Source organism: Sitodiplosis mosellana, unplaced genomic scaffold (genome assembly GCF_009176505.1).
Source record: "Sitodiplosis mosellana isolate CC-2019 unplaced genomic scaffold, AAFC_SMos_1.0 Smas_scaffold_6226, whole genome shotgun sequence".
NCBI classification, from domain to species: Eukaryota; Metazoa; Arthropoda; class Insecta; order Diptera; family Cecidomyiidae; genus Sitodiplosis; species Sitodiplosis mosellana.
In genome coordinates this window covers 5,318,762-5,335,736 of record NW_022601467.1, presented here as the reverse complement: position 1 = coordinate 5,335,736, position 16,975 = coordinate 5,318,762, and the positions used below count along the sequence as shown (strand labels likewise).

The following is a 16,975-nucleotide window of genomic DNA, read 5'->3' as shown; positions in this document are numbered from 1 at the left end:
TATTAAATCGTTAAAAGAATCGAAATGCGTAATCTTTAAAACCACATTTTTTTGAAAGCATTTTTTTGTTCATTTCCTTTTTGTATCTTGGGAGATTCATTGCAAAGTTAATTTAAGCACGGTTGCCCATATACAATATGATATTGCTGTTTTTTTTTCTTTGTTTTCTTTTCTGAAAGTGAGTAAAAAATAAAGGGTATCGAAGCAACCGGACTCTCTATCTCCTGCACACATCTCAATTAATATCATTATTAATTTCTTTTCATTTTTTTGTTCGTTTCTTTAGCTAAATTTCTTTGTGTTAATAATTTGTTGTTCGTTAGTTAGTGTTTTTCGTTTGAAAATTTACATTTAAATTAAAAAATAATCGGATTTTTTTTTCTCGTTGGTGATTGTATTCGGTGATTGTTAATAATACATTCTGGAAGCGCTGATGCAAAAGGTTATACCTGTATAATAGAATACTCACGCTAATTATAAAATAAAGAAAAATCGATCATTTTTTCATCTACTACTTCTTCTTCTTCTTTTCTGTTAAGCAAACACAAAACAAGAGAACAAGCCAAGCGTTGAAATGAAGAGGAATTTATATATCTGTATATCGCTCGCAATGCGAATCCAATCGAATGTTTGCGACCTTACAATAAAGCGTATATCCGTTAAGTACAAAATATAGATCGACATCTCTACACAGCAATAACAACAACAAACAAACGAAAGAAGAACGAAAAAATAATAATAAAGAAACGAGAACAGTATCAGGGGTTTCTCTTAACCAAAAGACATTGAGATTAGTTCTAGTTATTATTTTTGTGTCTGTGTTCGTGTTTGTGTAATGTTGCGTTTTTCTTCACTTTGTTTTCCTCTGCGTGTAGTTCGTTAGTTTTTCTTCTTTTTTCTTTATTTGGAACATTCGTCACGTTCAATCGGTACGATTTACGGATCTATTGCATTCATATTTGTGGTCGAATTCGTATTCGTATTCGTTGATGAGGTAGAGGAACCGGCTGACGATGGCAGTGAACCATTTTCGCTGTTATTTAAATTAGTTTTGGAACTTCGTGTGTGCGATGGTTGTTTTAGCAAATTTGAATGCAATGCTTCACTGAGACGATCTTTACTAAAATTATGCGTACTATTGCTACGGTTTACGTCGTGAAAATTGTACGGTTTCACATCGTAACTATTGCGCTGCGATTGATTCTTCGACAGATTCGTTGTACTAGACCGGGTGATTTTGTGCAAATCATTTTTCGATAAATTCGATGTACTTGACATTCGATTTGGTGCATACGATGATGCCATATAATCGGTGCCACTATTACGGATATTATTTATAAAGCTGTTCCGATGGCCGACATTCGATGTTTTACTTTTTTCACCACCACCACCACCACTGCCCATGCTTAGCGATGGTGGATTATCGATTTCATTCAGCGCACTGCTGCTATTCGATAAAAGCTTGGTTCCACTGGACGTTTTACTGATTTTAAATGTATCGGTATTCACTGGATTTGTTGTTTCGATGAGTTTGCCACTGGCATTCTTTTCATCATTTATTGCACCTCTGCCGTTACTGTTCGAACCACTATTGGATTGTTGTTCGGCTTTCAGTTCAAGCGTGTCTTGCTTGCGTTCGGCGGCCGGCATCAATTGTTGCCGATCTTCGGTTCGACGATGATTTGATTTCAATCGAAAACCATGATCGTCCACATCCCGCCCACTCTTCGACTGTAGCAACAATGCTGTTCGCGGTTTTTTCTTCTCCGTCATACCGGTCGATTTGCGAGCTTTGTCAACACGTCCGGCCCGCCGATTTCGTGACGCTTCAGCAGGATTTGCGGTGGCCACGGGTCTCGTTTGCACAGCCGAATTTTTCGATAGCTTTAGACTTAACTTAAATGGTGGCTTATAAACAACTTGCAGTTTCACCTTCTCTTGTAAATTACTCAGTGATTTCACCTTTTTCGGTGAACCTTGCGTTGAGCTTAGATTATGCGTTTGCGATTGGGATTTGCACATTGGTCGGCTTTTATCTAATTGATCTAATTCTTGAAGCGCTGACGTTGCTTGCGTCGGCGAATCGAGTAGCCATTGTTGCACTTTGCCGAATGCATTCAGTTTATCTTCATCGGCAGATGCACGCTGGCTATAGTTTAACATTTCCTTTGCTTTTGACGCTGATTTCGATTTTGATCTCGAACTTTTCACCTTTGCCATGGTGGAAGCCAGCGGATTTTTCGATATCTTTCTTTCGGTACGTGTACCATCGGTTGTCTTTCGACTCCGTATCTTCTTTGTGTGCTTTTCAATGGAACTCTTGAGTGTTTTACTCTTTGAATTACAAGTTGTGGGCACTGCTACTGCTGCGGCCACCCCACCGGCAGTGGTGGCTGCCTTTTCGACATTTTTAGAGGAACTTTCTGCATTCTTTAAAGCGGACGACCGCTTCGTTTTGCTGCGCTCGCCACGCACCTTTTTCTTCAGCGGAACCTTCGTTCGGATCGCAGCGTGCACGATTACCTTTAGTTTGTATGGGAATTCACAAATAAGAGAAAAAATTAGATGAATTTGACAATGGCAATAAAATCAACAAGAAATAGCCGAATAATCTCTTTTCCAATCGGTTACTCACCCCATTGCTATCATCAGGCAGTCGAACTGTTTCTGTGGTCGCGCTATGGATTATCGTCACTGATTTCGACTTACGATTGATTTCCTTTCCGAATAGTCTCGTACTCAAAATCTGTTTTTTCGAAATAAATTATGTTGAACTTGATACGATTCCAAAGCTAATAACTTTGTCTTGATGATGTTCTTCAAAATGCTACATACCAATAATGAAATAATGCCGCTGATTATGAGTGCAACCACGAACCAATTGGACATAACCCATTTTTTGAACGATTCAATTGACTCTTCGGATAACAAAAGTCGGCGCAGTGTAGCCAATGGCCCAGCTGGATCAACCTCTCGACATTTTTGGAAGACGTCACAATAACTGCAAATAAATCCATAGCATTAAATTTCATCTTCTTCTGAAAAAAATCCATTTCAATTCACCCATCACTTACCCATTATAATCATTGCACGGAGTCCCTGGCTTCGAATACATATCAGGTACATCGTATGGTTTATCATTCCATTCGAATGAGCTTTTGCACGGATTCCCTTCGCCGGGTAATTTACAGCAGAGTTCACAGGCTTTTGTCTTTGGATCATTGGCCGTTGGAATGCATTGGCACGATTCCAAGCCATAGGCCAAACAAATTGAACCGGTGCATTCGCCCATGAAGCAAACAAACTCTTTATTGCAAATCGTTTTATTGGGTTTGTTCACCGATGGTGGACAATGGGCTGTTTGTCCATTGCAGAAGCTTGGATCGCGACAACCATTGTCGTCACGGCATTTATCACCGAATTTCAGCGTACACGATGTGGTGCAGCACGGCCCTTGCGATGGGCTACAGTATGCTCTTGGTGTTAATGTGCATGGTTTCTCATCGATGCTTGGGTTCGTTGACATTGGATAGCAACAGGAATCCTTACAGTCCTCTTCCCAACCGCAGTCACACTCTTCACCCGGATCGACAACACCATTGCCACAAATCGCTTGTTGAGGTTCTATTCGTTATGAAGAAAAAAAATTGAATGAATTATTTGAAACAAAATAATAAAACAAGCACTGAACAAAATCATTACCTGTGAAGCAACCTTTGCTGGAGCGTGCTTTGGAATTGAGCACTGGTTCGATTGCTTTCAATGAACATGGTGAAAACTTGTTATTGTTCTTTTTATCTCCGGATGTTGCTCTGGCAAACATTATAAAGTTGCCATCTTCACCGCCCGGTGTACATAGCTCTGGATCATGCTATATGGAAAATTAGTCAAAATTTTGAACAACGCAATTGAAAAATCTCATTGGAAATCAACACAGAAAAATGTGCCAAAATGACATAAAAGAACAAAGTCTTACCGGTGAGCCGAAATTATGACCAATTTCATGCGCTAAAGTAACGTGCGATACAGCGGGTGGTACGTGTTTGCCATAGTTCAAAAGTGTTACAATGCCAGTGTTGAGCGATTTTAATGAACCTCGATAGTGCTAAAAATGTTGGAAATAAACAGAAATAAACATTGAAAAAGTTATATCCAAATTAGGAAATTTATCAGCAAATCTTACGCCATTCTTTTCACAGACACCGCCAGCATTTTTCAAGTCACCTGTCCATGCTAAGCCAAGCGTACCCATTTCGAAGTCTCGATATGTAAACATGTAGGCTAAACAAAATGCATCGTAGTCTTCCTCTGTGTTTTATAGAGTGCGAATGAGAGGGAGGGAGAGAGGGAGAGAGAGAGAGAGAGAGAAACAACAACCGTGAGTGATGCATTTCAGAAATAATTACGATAAGAGTTTTCCGACAGCATTCAATTTTGTTTCAATTACCGGAAAATAACTCTAGAAACTTTTCGACACCATAATTTCCCGGGAAACGATAATTGGTGTCTTTTAAGGCATTCGATGTGTGTATTTTTATTCGCTTAATCATGAATGTTATATTATCAGCCTTGCCATCTCCATTAAAATCTGTTGTCGAAAGTAGAAAATGAAAAACAAAATCAGCAATAAATCATCGATTGTAAAATGAGTCAAGGACGTTATGGTGTGGCACACGATTTTTGCATTGTCAGCTAGGTTGCTTGATAGCTAAGTAGATAAGATTATGAGTGTGTGTGTATATATGTCTACCTCCGTACCTGTGTTTTTATAAATTGTATTGGCACGTTGCACATGCCGTGTAATTGCTTCGATGCTTGCCTCCTCCGATCCGAGTTTTTCGAAGAACGTGTGATCGGCTTGCAAGTATAGCATGCATGTACTTTTGCGGTCATACGTGGATTTGGCATCAATACTATTCGAATGAATGTTATTGTTGATATTCGAATGGTGCTGATGATGATGGAAGTTGTTGCGGGTCAATATCATTTCCGGATTATAGTTGCTGCCAATGATGTTTGGCTTTCTCGTAGCACCATTTTTCGTAATGATTTCGACGTGCGTTTTATGGCTTGGCCTCGAATATGTTGCATTCAAAATGCGAGTGGGTTCTCGAAACTGGCCTCTCTCCTCACCGCCACTTCCGGCGGTGGCATTCGGATGGTTTTTCGACAGATTTCTCGAAGCGTAATCATTTTTCGCATTGTAGCTGGTAATTAAAATATTCCTCCATGGTTCGTCCGTTTTGGCAGTGTTATGATCTTTGTTATATTTTCGACTGAAAACGGTAAATTCATCGTTGTACGGTGCATCTAAATCTATGGGCAATGGAGGATCACGGCTCTCAAGTAACTGAAATTGAAATCGAAAAAAAAACAAAACAAAATTGAATGAACGCAAATTGGTTGGGTGTATAAAAAGTTAGTTGTGAAATTTCACCAATTTGAAAGAAATGGTAGAAAGTAGGTGTGCACGCGCTCTCGCTCGCTATGACTCACCTCATCCGCTAACCATCGTTTGCTACGCGATGAGTGTTTACTTGGAACGGGTTTGTTAATTGTATTTTTATCACTTAATTCTATGTCCAGTGCATCATAGAGTTGCTGCTTTTTGTTGCGCATTTTCATTTTCTTGTGGAGTCGCTGGCTGGCACAGTAGTGCTTTGCCGTCGTTGGATCAGTGGATGATGGTTTTTGGTGCGGTAACATGTGTACATCGCTTATTTTATATACAATTGTGTGTATTCCATTGTCGATCAGTTCATTGGAATACCTGGATGCTGGTTCTATGTAATAGTTTTCGGTTGGTGTTATAATAGATCCGTCAAATAAATTATTCTCCGTCAAAATGCCGTGAACGATGCTATCATCATGGTCTGTTATGAAATGAAAATTAGCATGGGTTTTTTGGTAAACAAAATTTGATTTTGGCAAAATCGACCATTTTTTCTTTTCTGAAATTACCTTCCAAGGTTCCTGAATATACGCGCGATACATCGTAACGTATCGGTCCATCGGTATTTTCAATTTCGACATTTGGTGAAAATATTGAATTGGGATCTTCACGTAGCAACACTCGGAACTCCCTACAATCAAGCAGCATACAGAGAAAGAGAGAAAATAATCATACACTCATTCTTATTTGTTCAGGCCTCGTTCGCTTCACAGATCACACAATTTCAACGCGATAATTAATCGACACAAATGATTTTTTTTTTGGATTGTGCGCTTGAATTTCACCATTCTTCTCTATATCTAGTTTAACCTCGCGCTGCTTACCTGTTATGGGCAAAAAATTGAAATTTTATGGTGTTGACTGAAGATGCTGCTGGTGCTGGTGTTGTTGTTGTTGCGGCATCATGTGCTATTGTGCTGTTGGCATGTCGTTTTCGTCTTCGGATTTCGTGTTGATGCCGTGCAGCTGCGATTATTTTCGCATCGAAATGCGCTGCTTCCCAGTGTTTAATGTATGGATTGATTGGTTTTAAGAATGGAGCTGCCAAACGAAACGAAATTAAACGGATAAATAGGACGTGAAATCACATCAATATCAAACAAAACACAAACACACACACACACAAGTTGAATGAACTAATGCATTTTTGTGGTAAATAATCGGTTTTTCGGTTCTGTTGTTTGTTTTCTTCGCTTGGTCATACTACCAACAACAATAACAATGGAAATTTCATCGTGGTTTGGAAAGAAAAAGAATAGAGAGAAAAAAAAGCAAATTGTATTACCGTTTGGTGGAACTGGTGATGCATCAATAACTAGTCCGTTTGTGTTAATAATCCTATCAAATGTAGATCTGTGTCGACTTGTGTGCGCCAAGGTGAGAATCACCCCAATAAGTATCCAACTCATTATACTACTTTAATATCACATCACTATTGAAACATTGATTTTTTCCTGCGACTTTCAATGTACTTTGCGTTCCACTCAATCCATTTGGAATTCGTTACAAATGACATAAATTTCGTTGTGTATTCCATTCAAATTGACGAAAATATTTATCTTTTCTCGCTTTTTTTCCCTCGTAAATCCACTACATAATAGAAAGATTGCTGTTTTGCTACTGTCGTTGGTGCTGCGTTTGTTTTCCGCGTTATTATGATTATTCACTGGCTCTCACCGATTAGAAATTGACTTTTATTCTATTTTACCAAACCATAACTGAAGTGGTTGTTTTCGAATGCGAATCTTTGGATGAAAGACAACCAACAAAGATTTCAATCAACACATTACAATATCTTGCTGTTTGTGACTAAACTCCGCGACGCGAAACAAAGAGACGAACTTTTTCCAAAAACGGTTCGCAATGATGAATAACAGAGAAAAAACAAATGTGTATGAGCGCAATGAACACACACAGAGAAATGCAAACACAAAAACTTATAAGATATTTTTTGTTGTTGTTACAACTTTGACGAAAAGAACAACAATTTTCGCTTTCTTTGTTGCTTCACATTGATTTTTGATCACTCGAATTTCATGATTTTCCTTATTTAAATTGTGTTCACTTTGCTGCTGCTGCTGCTGCTGCTACGGCTGCATGTGTATTTGTATATATCGTGAATATTTATCCGTGAGATTTTACTATATATATCAACTTATTGACTACATTGGAGTGAATTCTTAAATCACAGAAATTGAATTTGATCGCAACACTTTGAACGAAAAAACAAAAAGAATCAAACATATAAAACGAATTGAAAAATAAAGCATCTAATATCGAAAACAAAACTGAAAATAATGCGAAAAAATGCGAAAATTTGTAATGCGTTTGGAGTTTATGTGGTTTTAGTTTTTTTTTCTTCTTTAAATTCTCTCACTCCGTCTTCGTGTTCGAGGGAGCAACAAGAAAACAAAATGAGATTTCTATTACTGAGAATGAGAAATCATTTATTTGACGTGGATCGACAAATCTTGCTTGTAGCTCTGTATACTTTTTTTTTGGTATGATTTGACATTCTCCTCTGATTGCCATTACCTTTGTTTCAATACAATACACAGTTTGACGTTTGTATGTTGAAGCATTTCTTCAGTGTTTGTGTTGTGTGCATTTGAATGTAGTTTGTGTGTTGGTTGTGTTGTTGATGATGATGATGGTCATATTCTCGTCACTTGTCTGCTTGCTCGCGTGCATTGGTACACAGCGGAGTACAGCATAGTGCGCGCTCTTTCAGTCTCTCTATCTCTGTGTGTTAGCAGCAACGGCAGCAGCAGCAGCGGCAGCAGCAGTACAGCACAGAACAGCACAGCAGTAGCAGCAGCCAACCAAAGAGGTCTTGTGTTTATATACAACACTCGACAACAGCAACAACACATTTCATGCCTTCATCGTAAGCATGTGTGTTGTAGCACACAATAGGCACACGGATCTCACTCGCTCACCACATATTCAATGGTGTTGCGAACTTTTCACAACATTTTCGTAATATGAATGCCAAATATAGCAAAACAAAGTCATTCTACGCGAATACAGCAAGTGTGAGACACCAACAACACAACGAAGAAGAAGAAAGAAGAAAAAAACTTCGCGCATACTCCAAACCGGTTTTATAGTTTTTCTCCATTTATTGTAGACGGCGCTCTTTTTCGGAACAAAAAACCACCGACGATTCAAATAGCACACGCCGAACGAAGGAGAAAAAATGGGCATAAATTTGAATTAAAAAACTTTATCCGAACCGATTAGCAAAGCGAACACAACAAAGGAACATAAATTGCATGATTTTGTTAATCAATTTGCCGAATATGGGCATTTGAGCCGTTTAGGCGAAATCCAAAAACATATTTTTGGTGAACACAATGCACTTGTGCGCCAAAGCCATGTTGTGCAAACGAACTTTTATTTCAATCGAATGGGGAAATGTTACGAAAACGTAGAATATTTAAAAAAAATTTAGTCGGTTTCATTAGCAGCAGCAACAGCGGCGAACAATGTGACTTAGAAACAAAATGCTGAAATCACTAATAATAAATCGCTGCAGGAAGAACAATAAACTACATAGTCGACTTCCATTTTCGTTAAATTCATTCTTCTTTATTTAGTTTCATATTTGAATTCTGTTTCTGCGGTGTTTTTTTTTCTATCTTTCATTAGGCTTTAAAATAAATACATCAAGTATTTTTATTGTAATACAACAAAGAAAATCTTTGTTTAGCTTATTTCTTTTCTTTTCTTTTTTCAATCTTGAATACATATAAGAGTAAATAGATATAACTTTCATACAACAACAAAAATTATAAAGTAAACGAGTAACTGCAAACATTCTCAACAATCAAGCTCAATATCTTCCTCAAATCAAAAGAAAAAGAGCATTATTACATTTAACAATTGTGAACAATTTAAAATGTTCGTTTAAAAACACATATTTACACAGATATATTATGTACACACAAGCACCGAGGAGCAAAAAAAAGTTATTTTTATTATTATCATATCTTCATCATTATTTTATCCCTTTGTTTATCATTATCATCATTTAAAAAATATTATTGTTCAGCGTTTCATTCATCACCGTCATATTGTATTGATCATGCTTGAAGTTTTTGAGTGGTTACATTTGGAATGGATGGATAGGTACCGAAATTTAACCGCAATTGTTCCAATATAATAAATAGTAAAACTGTGTGCGGAGCAAGGCGCACAAATGCTGGTACGAAACCCTTGAAGAAGCCCATCGGTCCGAGTTTAGCGGTGTGCGCAATAATGCCGAGCAAACCGTTAAATTCACCAGGCTTTGCATTCATACTGCGTGTCTTGATCACATCCAATGGTTGTGTTAGTGCGGTTGCAATACCACCAGCTGCCAGCGACGATAGGAAATGTAACCGTGGATCATCCTTAAAGTAACCCGTTGTCAAAAGTATTGTCTTTACTTGATCATAGAAGGCAATTTGTCCGATATTCATCATTAAACCTCGGCCCGTTGCGGTTGTTGCGCCTGAAAACAGGCGCCGGAATCCCTCCTCACGATTCACACGCAGCAAACCGTCTATGGCATTTTTATAACTGTGTGTGTGTGTGAGTGATTTAAAAATAAAAATAGAAATCCATGAATAAATATCCATTTTCAAGTGAAAATAACCAATTCAATTGAACATACTTTCTTCTTTGTTCCGGTGCTAGTTTGACATCGTTTTGCATACGAACATTTATCATATCACCTGGTGTCCCAACGAAACCTATTAAAATATTCCAACGACAAAAAAAAATCATGTATAATTATTTAAATTTTTGGGGAAAAACAGACAGACGAAACAAAAAATGTTCAATGCACAATTGGAAATAACGGAGAAAGAAAAAAATAAGCAGCAGCAAATGCCGTTAATCACTAAAAAATCAGTATCATTTTTGGAATGCCGAAAATAGTCGTTGTTGCTTTTCTTTATTCGTTCAATTTTTTTTCTTCGGGGGAATGGAAATATTTTATTTAAATTTGGATAAAAATTAAGGTATCAAACACAAAGTCGTAAAAAGGAAAAGAGGAAAGAGGAAAAAGAATATCTGAACGGTTTGTATTTTTTTTTTTTGCATTACGAACTATTATTTCAAGTCGAATATTATACTATTGAAATGTAGGAGTATTAGGTATAATGTAAATGAACACACACACAAAAACAAATCATATAAATAGCACATATTTAATTATTGTATCTAGCAAAATTCGGAATTCCGTTTAAATTTTGAAATTCGAAAGCATGCAAAGTCGAAAGAGATTGACGTATCGACATGTAACTCATAACTTGGAAGCAACAAAAAAGCAACAGAATAGAGGAAGAGAAAACACAGTGGCTTGTTTGGTATTTATTAAAACGATTCAACATTGAGGGAGAGCGTATTAATTTTCTCGGAATCAAAAGAGTTCGTTGTCGTGCGATTGATGGTTGACAACGATCAAAATCAGGCTAACTCGAAATTGATTCATATTTTATTTCGTTTAATTATCCAAATTACTTTATAAGTATGGGCATTAGTAATTTCTCGTGATGAGACTATTATCGACAGAGACGTTATAATATGAATACATGTTCTACGGTACAAAGTACATTTCCATTTCAGATCGAATATATAGTGCTCGGTACTTGACATGGGCTTTAAAGAAAAAACAATTTTTTAGCCACTTTTCATTTGCATTCTTCGCAAATCACGCGATTGTACTCAGAATTAAGTCGATGTTGATAAGCGCAAGTAAAACACCGAGCTCCATATGAACGTCATGCGTGTTCAAAAATTAGATTAAAACAAGGACGAATTCAATAAGTTTTTTTGTTTTCGTTCGAATTTCGTTTTTTTTTTGTTTCAAAAGGATGGAAGATGCATGTTCACTGAAACGAATGGTACCAACCCTATTACGCATGATAGAAAGACCGATGTTACGGAATAGAATTGCGGTATTTGTCGCTAAACGAGATAAGTTTCGAGCCATTTCTCATCGGTTTGATTGTATGTGTATTTGTTATAGTGATTCATCTGTCCGGCTATGAATTATATAATAATGAAATCAAAGCAACTGAATCGTCTAAAGGAAACGAAAATTATTATTTCAGAAAAGAAAATTATGCCGACGCTATTTGGCAACAGTTGGACGATATTTACCTCCAGCAGCACCTGAAATTCCGGCCAACATCACTTTTCCCATGAAACTATTGCCGTACTCCTGTTTTCCCATTTCATATAGACCAAAACGTGTCGTTGAGTAGGTAACTTGTCGCAATAACGATGCGGATAGTCCGTTGTAGAGAGCAAAAATTCCACGTTCTCGAACGATTTTACCCGTCAATTGGAATATCGTCATCTTAGCTTCTTGCTGTGTTTGTAGCGTAACTTTTAACAAATCCAATGGATGCGTGAAACACGCCGCACCACTGCTTGCTAAGCCTCCAAAATACCATCGCGATACTTTGTTCTGTTTGTCGAATTGATTCGAAGACATGTTGGATCTAGTAGTCGTTTATCACCTGCAATATAATTTTAAAGAAGAAGAGAAAAAAACAAGCTAAATTACAAATGAATCAGAAGAAAAATTTCCGTTTTAAAATTTATGCCATTCAACAGCACGTATGAACTAAATTTAAAGTCGAACAAAACACACCGCACAAAAAGAGAGTGAGAATTCTCGGTGGAAGATAAAACAACTAAAATGCAAACGTTAAACGTGTGTTAAAATACTTTTCACTTTGAAATATTTATGTTTCATAAACATTTGTTTTGTGTGGCGTGATAAATGCAAATATGTTTTAATTGTGCCGCACTCAGTTCAGATCAGATGAATGGAAAAGAAAAACCAACACTGACTGCAAAATAAATGGCAGTAAAATTGCAAACAGACGTCTGATATTTCGTAACGAGCTTCCGTTATTACAATATCATTCTGTTGCTATCTTTTCGCATTTTTTTTTTTGCTTTCTATCGGTCTGTTTTTGAGATTGACCTTTGAAAAATCGATTTTCACTGAAACCAACCAAAAACTTTTTATCACTATATCAAAAATAGTTTTTTTTTTCTTGTTGTGTGTGACCTTATTACTACTCAGTCTTTTCCACTTTCTCCAATCGAACTCTCCTCGAACGATTCTACACTATGAACACTATCTGCATCGGATTGAATGAAATAAATGTGGAGCCGTCGTCGTAGTCGCCGTCAGATGGAATTGATTTAATCACAAAATTGTACTAATTACAATTGCCAACAATTAATTTGAATCTGTATTGAAGTGGTTTCGATGAGAAAAAATTATGGGTTTAGAAAGAAATGACCGATTTGAAATGGAGAAAGAAAACAGGTTGCTGGTGAGATTCATGTTTTGAAAGCAATGATATTTGCACGTGTGTTCATTGATGAATAAAAAAAATGACAAAAGAAATTATTCTGTGTATACGCAAAACGCTGATAAAACCACGGCAATGTCTCTATGTGTATGTGCATATGTAGAGCACCAGGGAGGACATCAACTTGACTTTGATTTTTTTACATTTCACTGCAAACAACGTCATTTTATATCGATAAATTTCAAGGGAATTATCGTTTTTGAAACGAGCATATCATTTCAACATGAAAAAACGCAAAATTTGCGATAAAATCGCACGTTTTGTGATTGAATCAAAGTAGGGAGACTACAGCTGATTTTGACTTTTCCTCCCATTTGTGTTTGTTTTTTTTTTTCCTCTTCTCTTTTGGTGTGTGCGTGTGCCGTTGACACTGACAGCTAAATACTAAATCAACACATGTATACGTTTCGGGAATACATGACAGTGGCGCTGTGTTGCATGCCTTGGTTTTTCATTGAATATTCATTGCCGTCGTCGGTTCCAAAATAGTGAATATAAGCGCTCGCGCTCACACAAATATCTTATATCTGTTCTTTTTTTTTGCTCATATCATAATGATTTTCCGTTTTAACGTTAATTTAATGAAACACTGTACTTAAATATAACCAAAATGCCCAAGACATTTGATACAGACGTATATGCTTAAATTTAGATCTCTCGAAATGTTTTATTTTTTTGTTTCAACTCTTTTTGTTTGCGCTGTGTATTCTTGCCATTTGATTGTGTATAGTATGATGAATAGCAAATGGAATTTTTCTGTGATGAAATATGAAATAATTATTTTGGTCGTTAACTTATTCAACAAGACAAGCGACTCAATTTCATCATGTTTGCATGACAAACACATTTGCATGAGATTCGCTCGTCATGATCATTTGAATTGAAGTTTTAGTTTGAATTTAATTCTGCTGCGTCTTATTTTCTTCTTTTATCGTCGTGCTTTCGATAAATTCATGGAAAACATGTTATCGTAGCACACATTGAACGGTAACTGCACTCATTGATGTCAACGATTTGTCCTTTCAAACGATGACGCACCGTGCATTCAATACTCGTTTTCCATAAATCAACTGCGGTTTTTGTTTGTACTTTGGTCTTTTTCTCTGCGTTCTCTATGCGACACCGCTCGCTTTATTTCACTTAAAATTCTTCAACATAGATTTAGATAAATTTGCAGACTTCAAGCCCATTGAGGCGCGTCACATTTGCATAAACGGAATTTCTTGCAAATTTTCAAGCGATGCTTTGCCTTTTGAATATTTAAATGATGATGACTTACTTGACTGTTTAAAAATGCTAATGTCCGATAGCTGCTATCGGTGATCGTTGCTCTGCGATTTTATTTGATGACCGTCGTCAAAGACAAGTCTTCCATCAACTGAAGCCGAAAATTAAAACACGCACTTCTTGGCAAACGGTCCGACGTCCGATTAAATAATGAATGTAATCAATCGCAAATCGTGTGCCACTATCTTTTTAACCTTTACGGGCGGGCGCGCGCGCTCACTCCTTTTTTTCTGGTCTTTCGTTCTTCACATAAAGTGTGCACGCAGCATTTAGTGCACCGTCAGATTATGTTCATAATGAAAATCACATGTCACACAACCAGAACGGGTGGCTACTGAGTCTCATTGACACTGAACGCGCGCGCGTACTGATTGACTGATCGCATCGAATGTTGCCTACCTCTTGCCAACCCATAATTCAATCATATTATTATTACAATTATATAATAGACACATACTGATAATTCTTGCTCCACATTTGGCAAAGCACACAAGTGATACAAACACACTTGTTCATGACTCAATTCCACATCGGTATACAGAGCAGAGCAAAGCGAAAACGATACATACGGCAGGCAGCAGCAGAAGGAGAGAAAAAAGACAGACAAACTAAGCGAATGATAGCGCGTATATTCAATGCATGGGTATTGAATGTAAAAAGGCAGCGATGTATGGAGCGCTACGATACGCACTTGTTGTCGATCACCACTTCTAATTGATGCTAACCAATAAATTACACTCTTGTGATATGATACAGTCTGAAAATGTTTTTGAATGTAAATACAGCAATGCTAATTGATCTGAACTCACCCAATTTCGGGTAAAAATAACTACACTCTAAATAGTTATGATTATCGTATCATTTGCATTGCATGAAACATATTTAAAAATAAAATTGTTTGTTTTTTTTTTATGAGGCAAAGCCCATTTATAGCTTCCGTAGAAACATATTTTTATTGACTAATTTCGTTTCACAGCAAACCTGAAACATCATTAGATTTATTTGACCACCTTAAACGCGGCGGCAGTTTGTGGTTACCGAAATCCGTTTGATCGAAATACAGGCCGAGCAAATGTAATGTTGGTTGTTGTTTTATGAATGAAAATAAAACCATTACGGAATCGCGTCAGCCTCAAGTGAAGCCAGAGCGGATCACATTTTGTTGTTTTTGGCAGCGGTTTCAGTCCGATTCAACGATTTTTGACTGTCAAAATACAATTTGAATCTGGTTAACAGAGTAAACCACTTGCACAACACACGGGTTTCAATTTCTTTATCTGTTTCACGTGTGCTTCCACGAAAGACTCTTCATTTTGCTCAATAAAACTGCGTCATTCAGATAAAAATAAATTGCACACTGAAGAAGAAGAAGAAGAAGAAGAAAAAGAAGAAGACGATTAAAATTAAAATGTTATTAAAACAACATTAAAAAATGCGCACGCATTTCCATTGTCATTACAATTAAACTGTTGTCAAACCCATGCCATCTCTCTCCCGCCCTTTCAACTCTCGTTGACTCGTCCCGCGAATAAGGCGCACTTGTATTATTATGGAACATAACAAAAATAAAACAAAGAACCGAAATAATAAAAAGAACACTATAAAAGTGTGTGAAGCGGTTGGGTTTCGTCGTGCTCCGACTATAGTACCCGTCCACACGTGATGAATATTGTAATCAGCATCTGAGATACCGTTTTACTTTTTGACACATTGAACTTAAGTGTGGTGACGCGTTTTTTGTTCCTGTTTTACACAAAATGTGGAAAGAAATTTGCAATTTCTAGCATCGATTGATAAAGCATTCGATAATAAAATGGAGACCAACGACTTGGTTGATCCCATTACTTTAACCCATTACTTTGTTAAAAGGCATCACGTTCGCGTGGTTTGGCCATCTCACAGTTTCAATATCACGTTTTTTGCCAACTTATCTGTTGGCATGTAAATTGTATTTTTTCTTTGTCCGAACCGATTATTGAAGTGTTTCGTATAAATAACAAACAGAATGAATAAAATTTAAAATCACCATCATCGTAAACTTCTTGGCCTTTTGAAAGCAACATTCATATATTGTAATTAAATAATTTTGATGATTTGCGATGTCATCCGATCATTTCGATAATATACGGCATTTTTTCGGCGTCGCTATAAAATCACAGCGCAATGAATTCGGTCTTTTGTGCGTATATGAGTGAGTGTGCGTGTATATTTTTGCTGACGATGTGCCTTCAAATTTCATTTAATAATTGGCCATTAAAAATATGAGCTTCTGTTGGAACTGATTTTCCCATAAAATAGGCGCTATCCCGTAGTTATTTATGCGGATGAGTTGATTCTGCACAGTGGTAAGAGATATACACTCAAAAAAAAACCAGTCGCTGTGAGTCAGTGCTAAGGATATATGGCGACGATGAAAACTCAGCTGGCTGAGAGTAATACATGGACTACTTAAATACCAAATACCAAACGACTGACTCAATTATGTATCAATTTTCTTTCACCGATGCGTTGGCTTAATTTTCATGGTCGACACACGTCTTTGGCTATCTCATAGTCGAAATAAATTCACGGAATGTGTATATGATATTCCGATGAGCTTATCGTTGTAACGTAACAACGGCTTAAGACTCCCGGTATTTTTTGCGGAACAGTTACAACTGACGGCTCATTGAATATCGTCGTTTCTATGCAGTGTAGAACCGCGCAACTATTTTATGTTTACATTTTTTCTTTACGAATTTAAAATGAGATCGTAGATAAAGTTGAACGAGATTTTCTTTTTTTGGCAATTTTACATATTTAGTGACATCTTGATCCATTTCATTTTTGGACTCCGGTGATATATATTCCATGC

General features: G+C 36.9%; 2 protein-coding genes across 7 annotated transcripts; both read right to left on the bottom strand.

The window, feature by feature from the left end:
• Positions 1-255: 255 nt before the first annotated feature.
• LOC129578661 (uncharacterized) lies at positions 256-7,996 on the bottom strand. 2 transcript variants are annotated; one of them, XM_055467540.1, is made up of 14 exons: positions 7,883-7,996; positions 6,738-7,664; positions 6,277-6,493; positions 5,962-6,083; positions 5,497-5,873; positions 4,759-5,350; positions 4,448-4,588; positions 4,184-4,308; positions 3,977-4,105; positions 3,703-3,871; positions 3,075-3,624; positions 2,836-3,001; positions 2,636-2,746; positions 256-2,523 (listed from the first exon to the last, which is right to left on the bottom strand). In XM_055467540.1, exons 2-14 carry the CDS (start codon positions 6,859-6,861, stop codon positions 937-939), a joined length of 4,410 nt encoding a protein of 1,469 aa, XP_055323515.1. In that variant the 5' UTR covers positions 6,862-7,664; positions 7,883-7,996; the 3' UTR covers positions 256-936. The 2 variants fall into 2 exon arrangements, with proteins under 2 accessions (XP_055323515.1, XP_055323514.1); XM_055467539.1 differs by having other exon boundaries at positions 7,830-7,970.
• A 1,020-nt stretch (positions 7,997-9,016) lies between these two features.
• Positions 9,017-14,658, bottom strand: LOC129578663 (mitochondrial dicarboxylate carrier-like). Of its 5 annotated transcripts, none has more exons than XM_055467547.1 (4): positions 14,114-14,658; positions 11,603-11,964; positions 10,110-10,188; positions 9,017-10,015 (listed from the first exon to the last, which is right to left on the bottom strand). In XM_055467547.1, the coding sequence occupies exons 2-4, from the start codon at positions 11,937-11,939 to the stop codon at positions 9,538-9,540; spliced, it is 894 nt and encodes a 297-aa protein (XP_055323522.1). In that variant the 5' UTR covers positions 11,940-11,964; positions 14,114-14,658; the 3' UTR covers positions 9,017-9,537. The 5 variants fall into 5 exon arrangements, with proteins under 5 accessions (XP_055323522.1, XP_055323519.1, XP_055323517.1 ...); XM_055467544.1 differs by lacking the exon at positions 14,114-14,658 and adding an exon at positions 12,099-12,856; XM_055467542.1 differs by lacking the exon at positions 14,114-14,658 and adding an exon at positions 12,525-12,856.
• Positions 14,659-16,975: the final 2,317 nt, after the last annotated feature.

Excerpts from the sequence above, each read along its gene's own strand:
- LOC129578661 (XM_055467540.1), bottom strand. The coding sequence starts at position 6,861 with ATGAGTTGGATACTTATTGGGGTGATTCTCACCTTGGCGCACACAAGT. Across the intron at positions 5,874-5,961 it reads ATATTCAGGAACCTTGGAAG|ACCATGATGATAGCATCGTT; the intron begins GTAATTTCAGAA and ends ATTTCATAACAG. Across the intron at positions 3,002-3,074 it reads CCGTGCAATGATTATAATGG|TTATTGTGACGTCTTCCAAA; the intron begins GTAAGTGATGGG and ends ATTTATTTGCAG.
- LOC129578663 (XM_055467547.1), bottom strand. The coding sequence starts at position 11,939 with ATGTCTTCGAATCAATTCGACAAACAGAACAAAGTATCGCGATGGTAT. Across the intron at positions 10,189-11,602 it reads AATTTCAGGTGCTGCTGGAG|GTTTCGTTGGGACACCAGGT; the intron begins GTAAATATCGTC and ends ATATTTTAATAG. Across the intron at positions 10,016-10,109 it reads GCACCGGAACAAAGAAGAAA|TTATAAAAATGCCATAGACG; the intron begins GTATGTTCAATT and ends ACACACACACAG.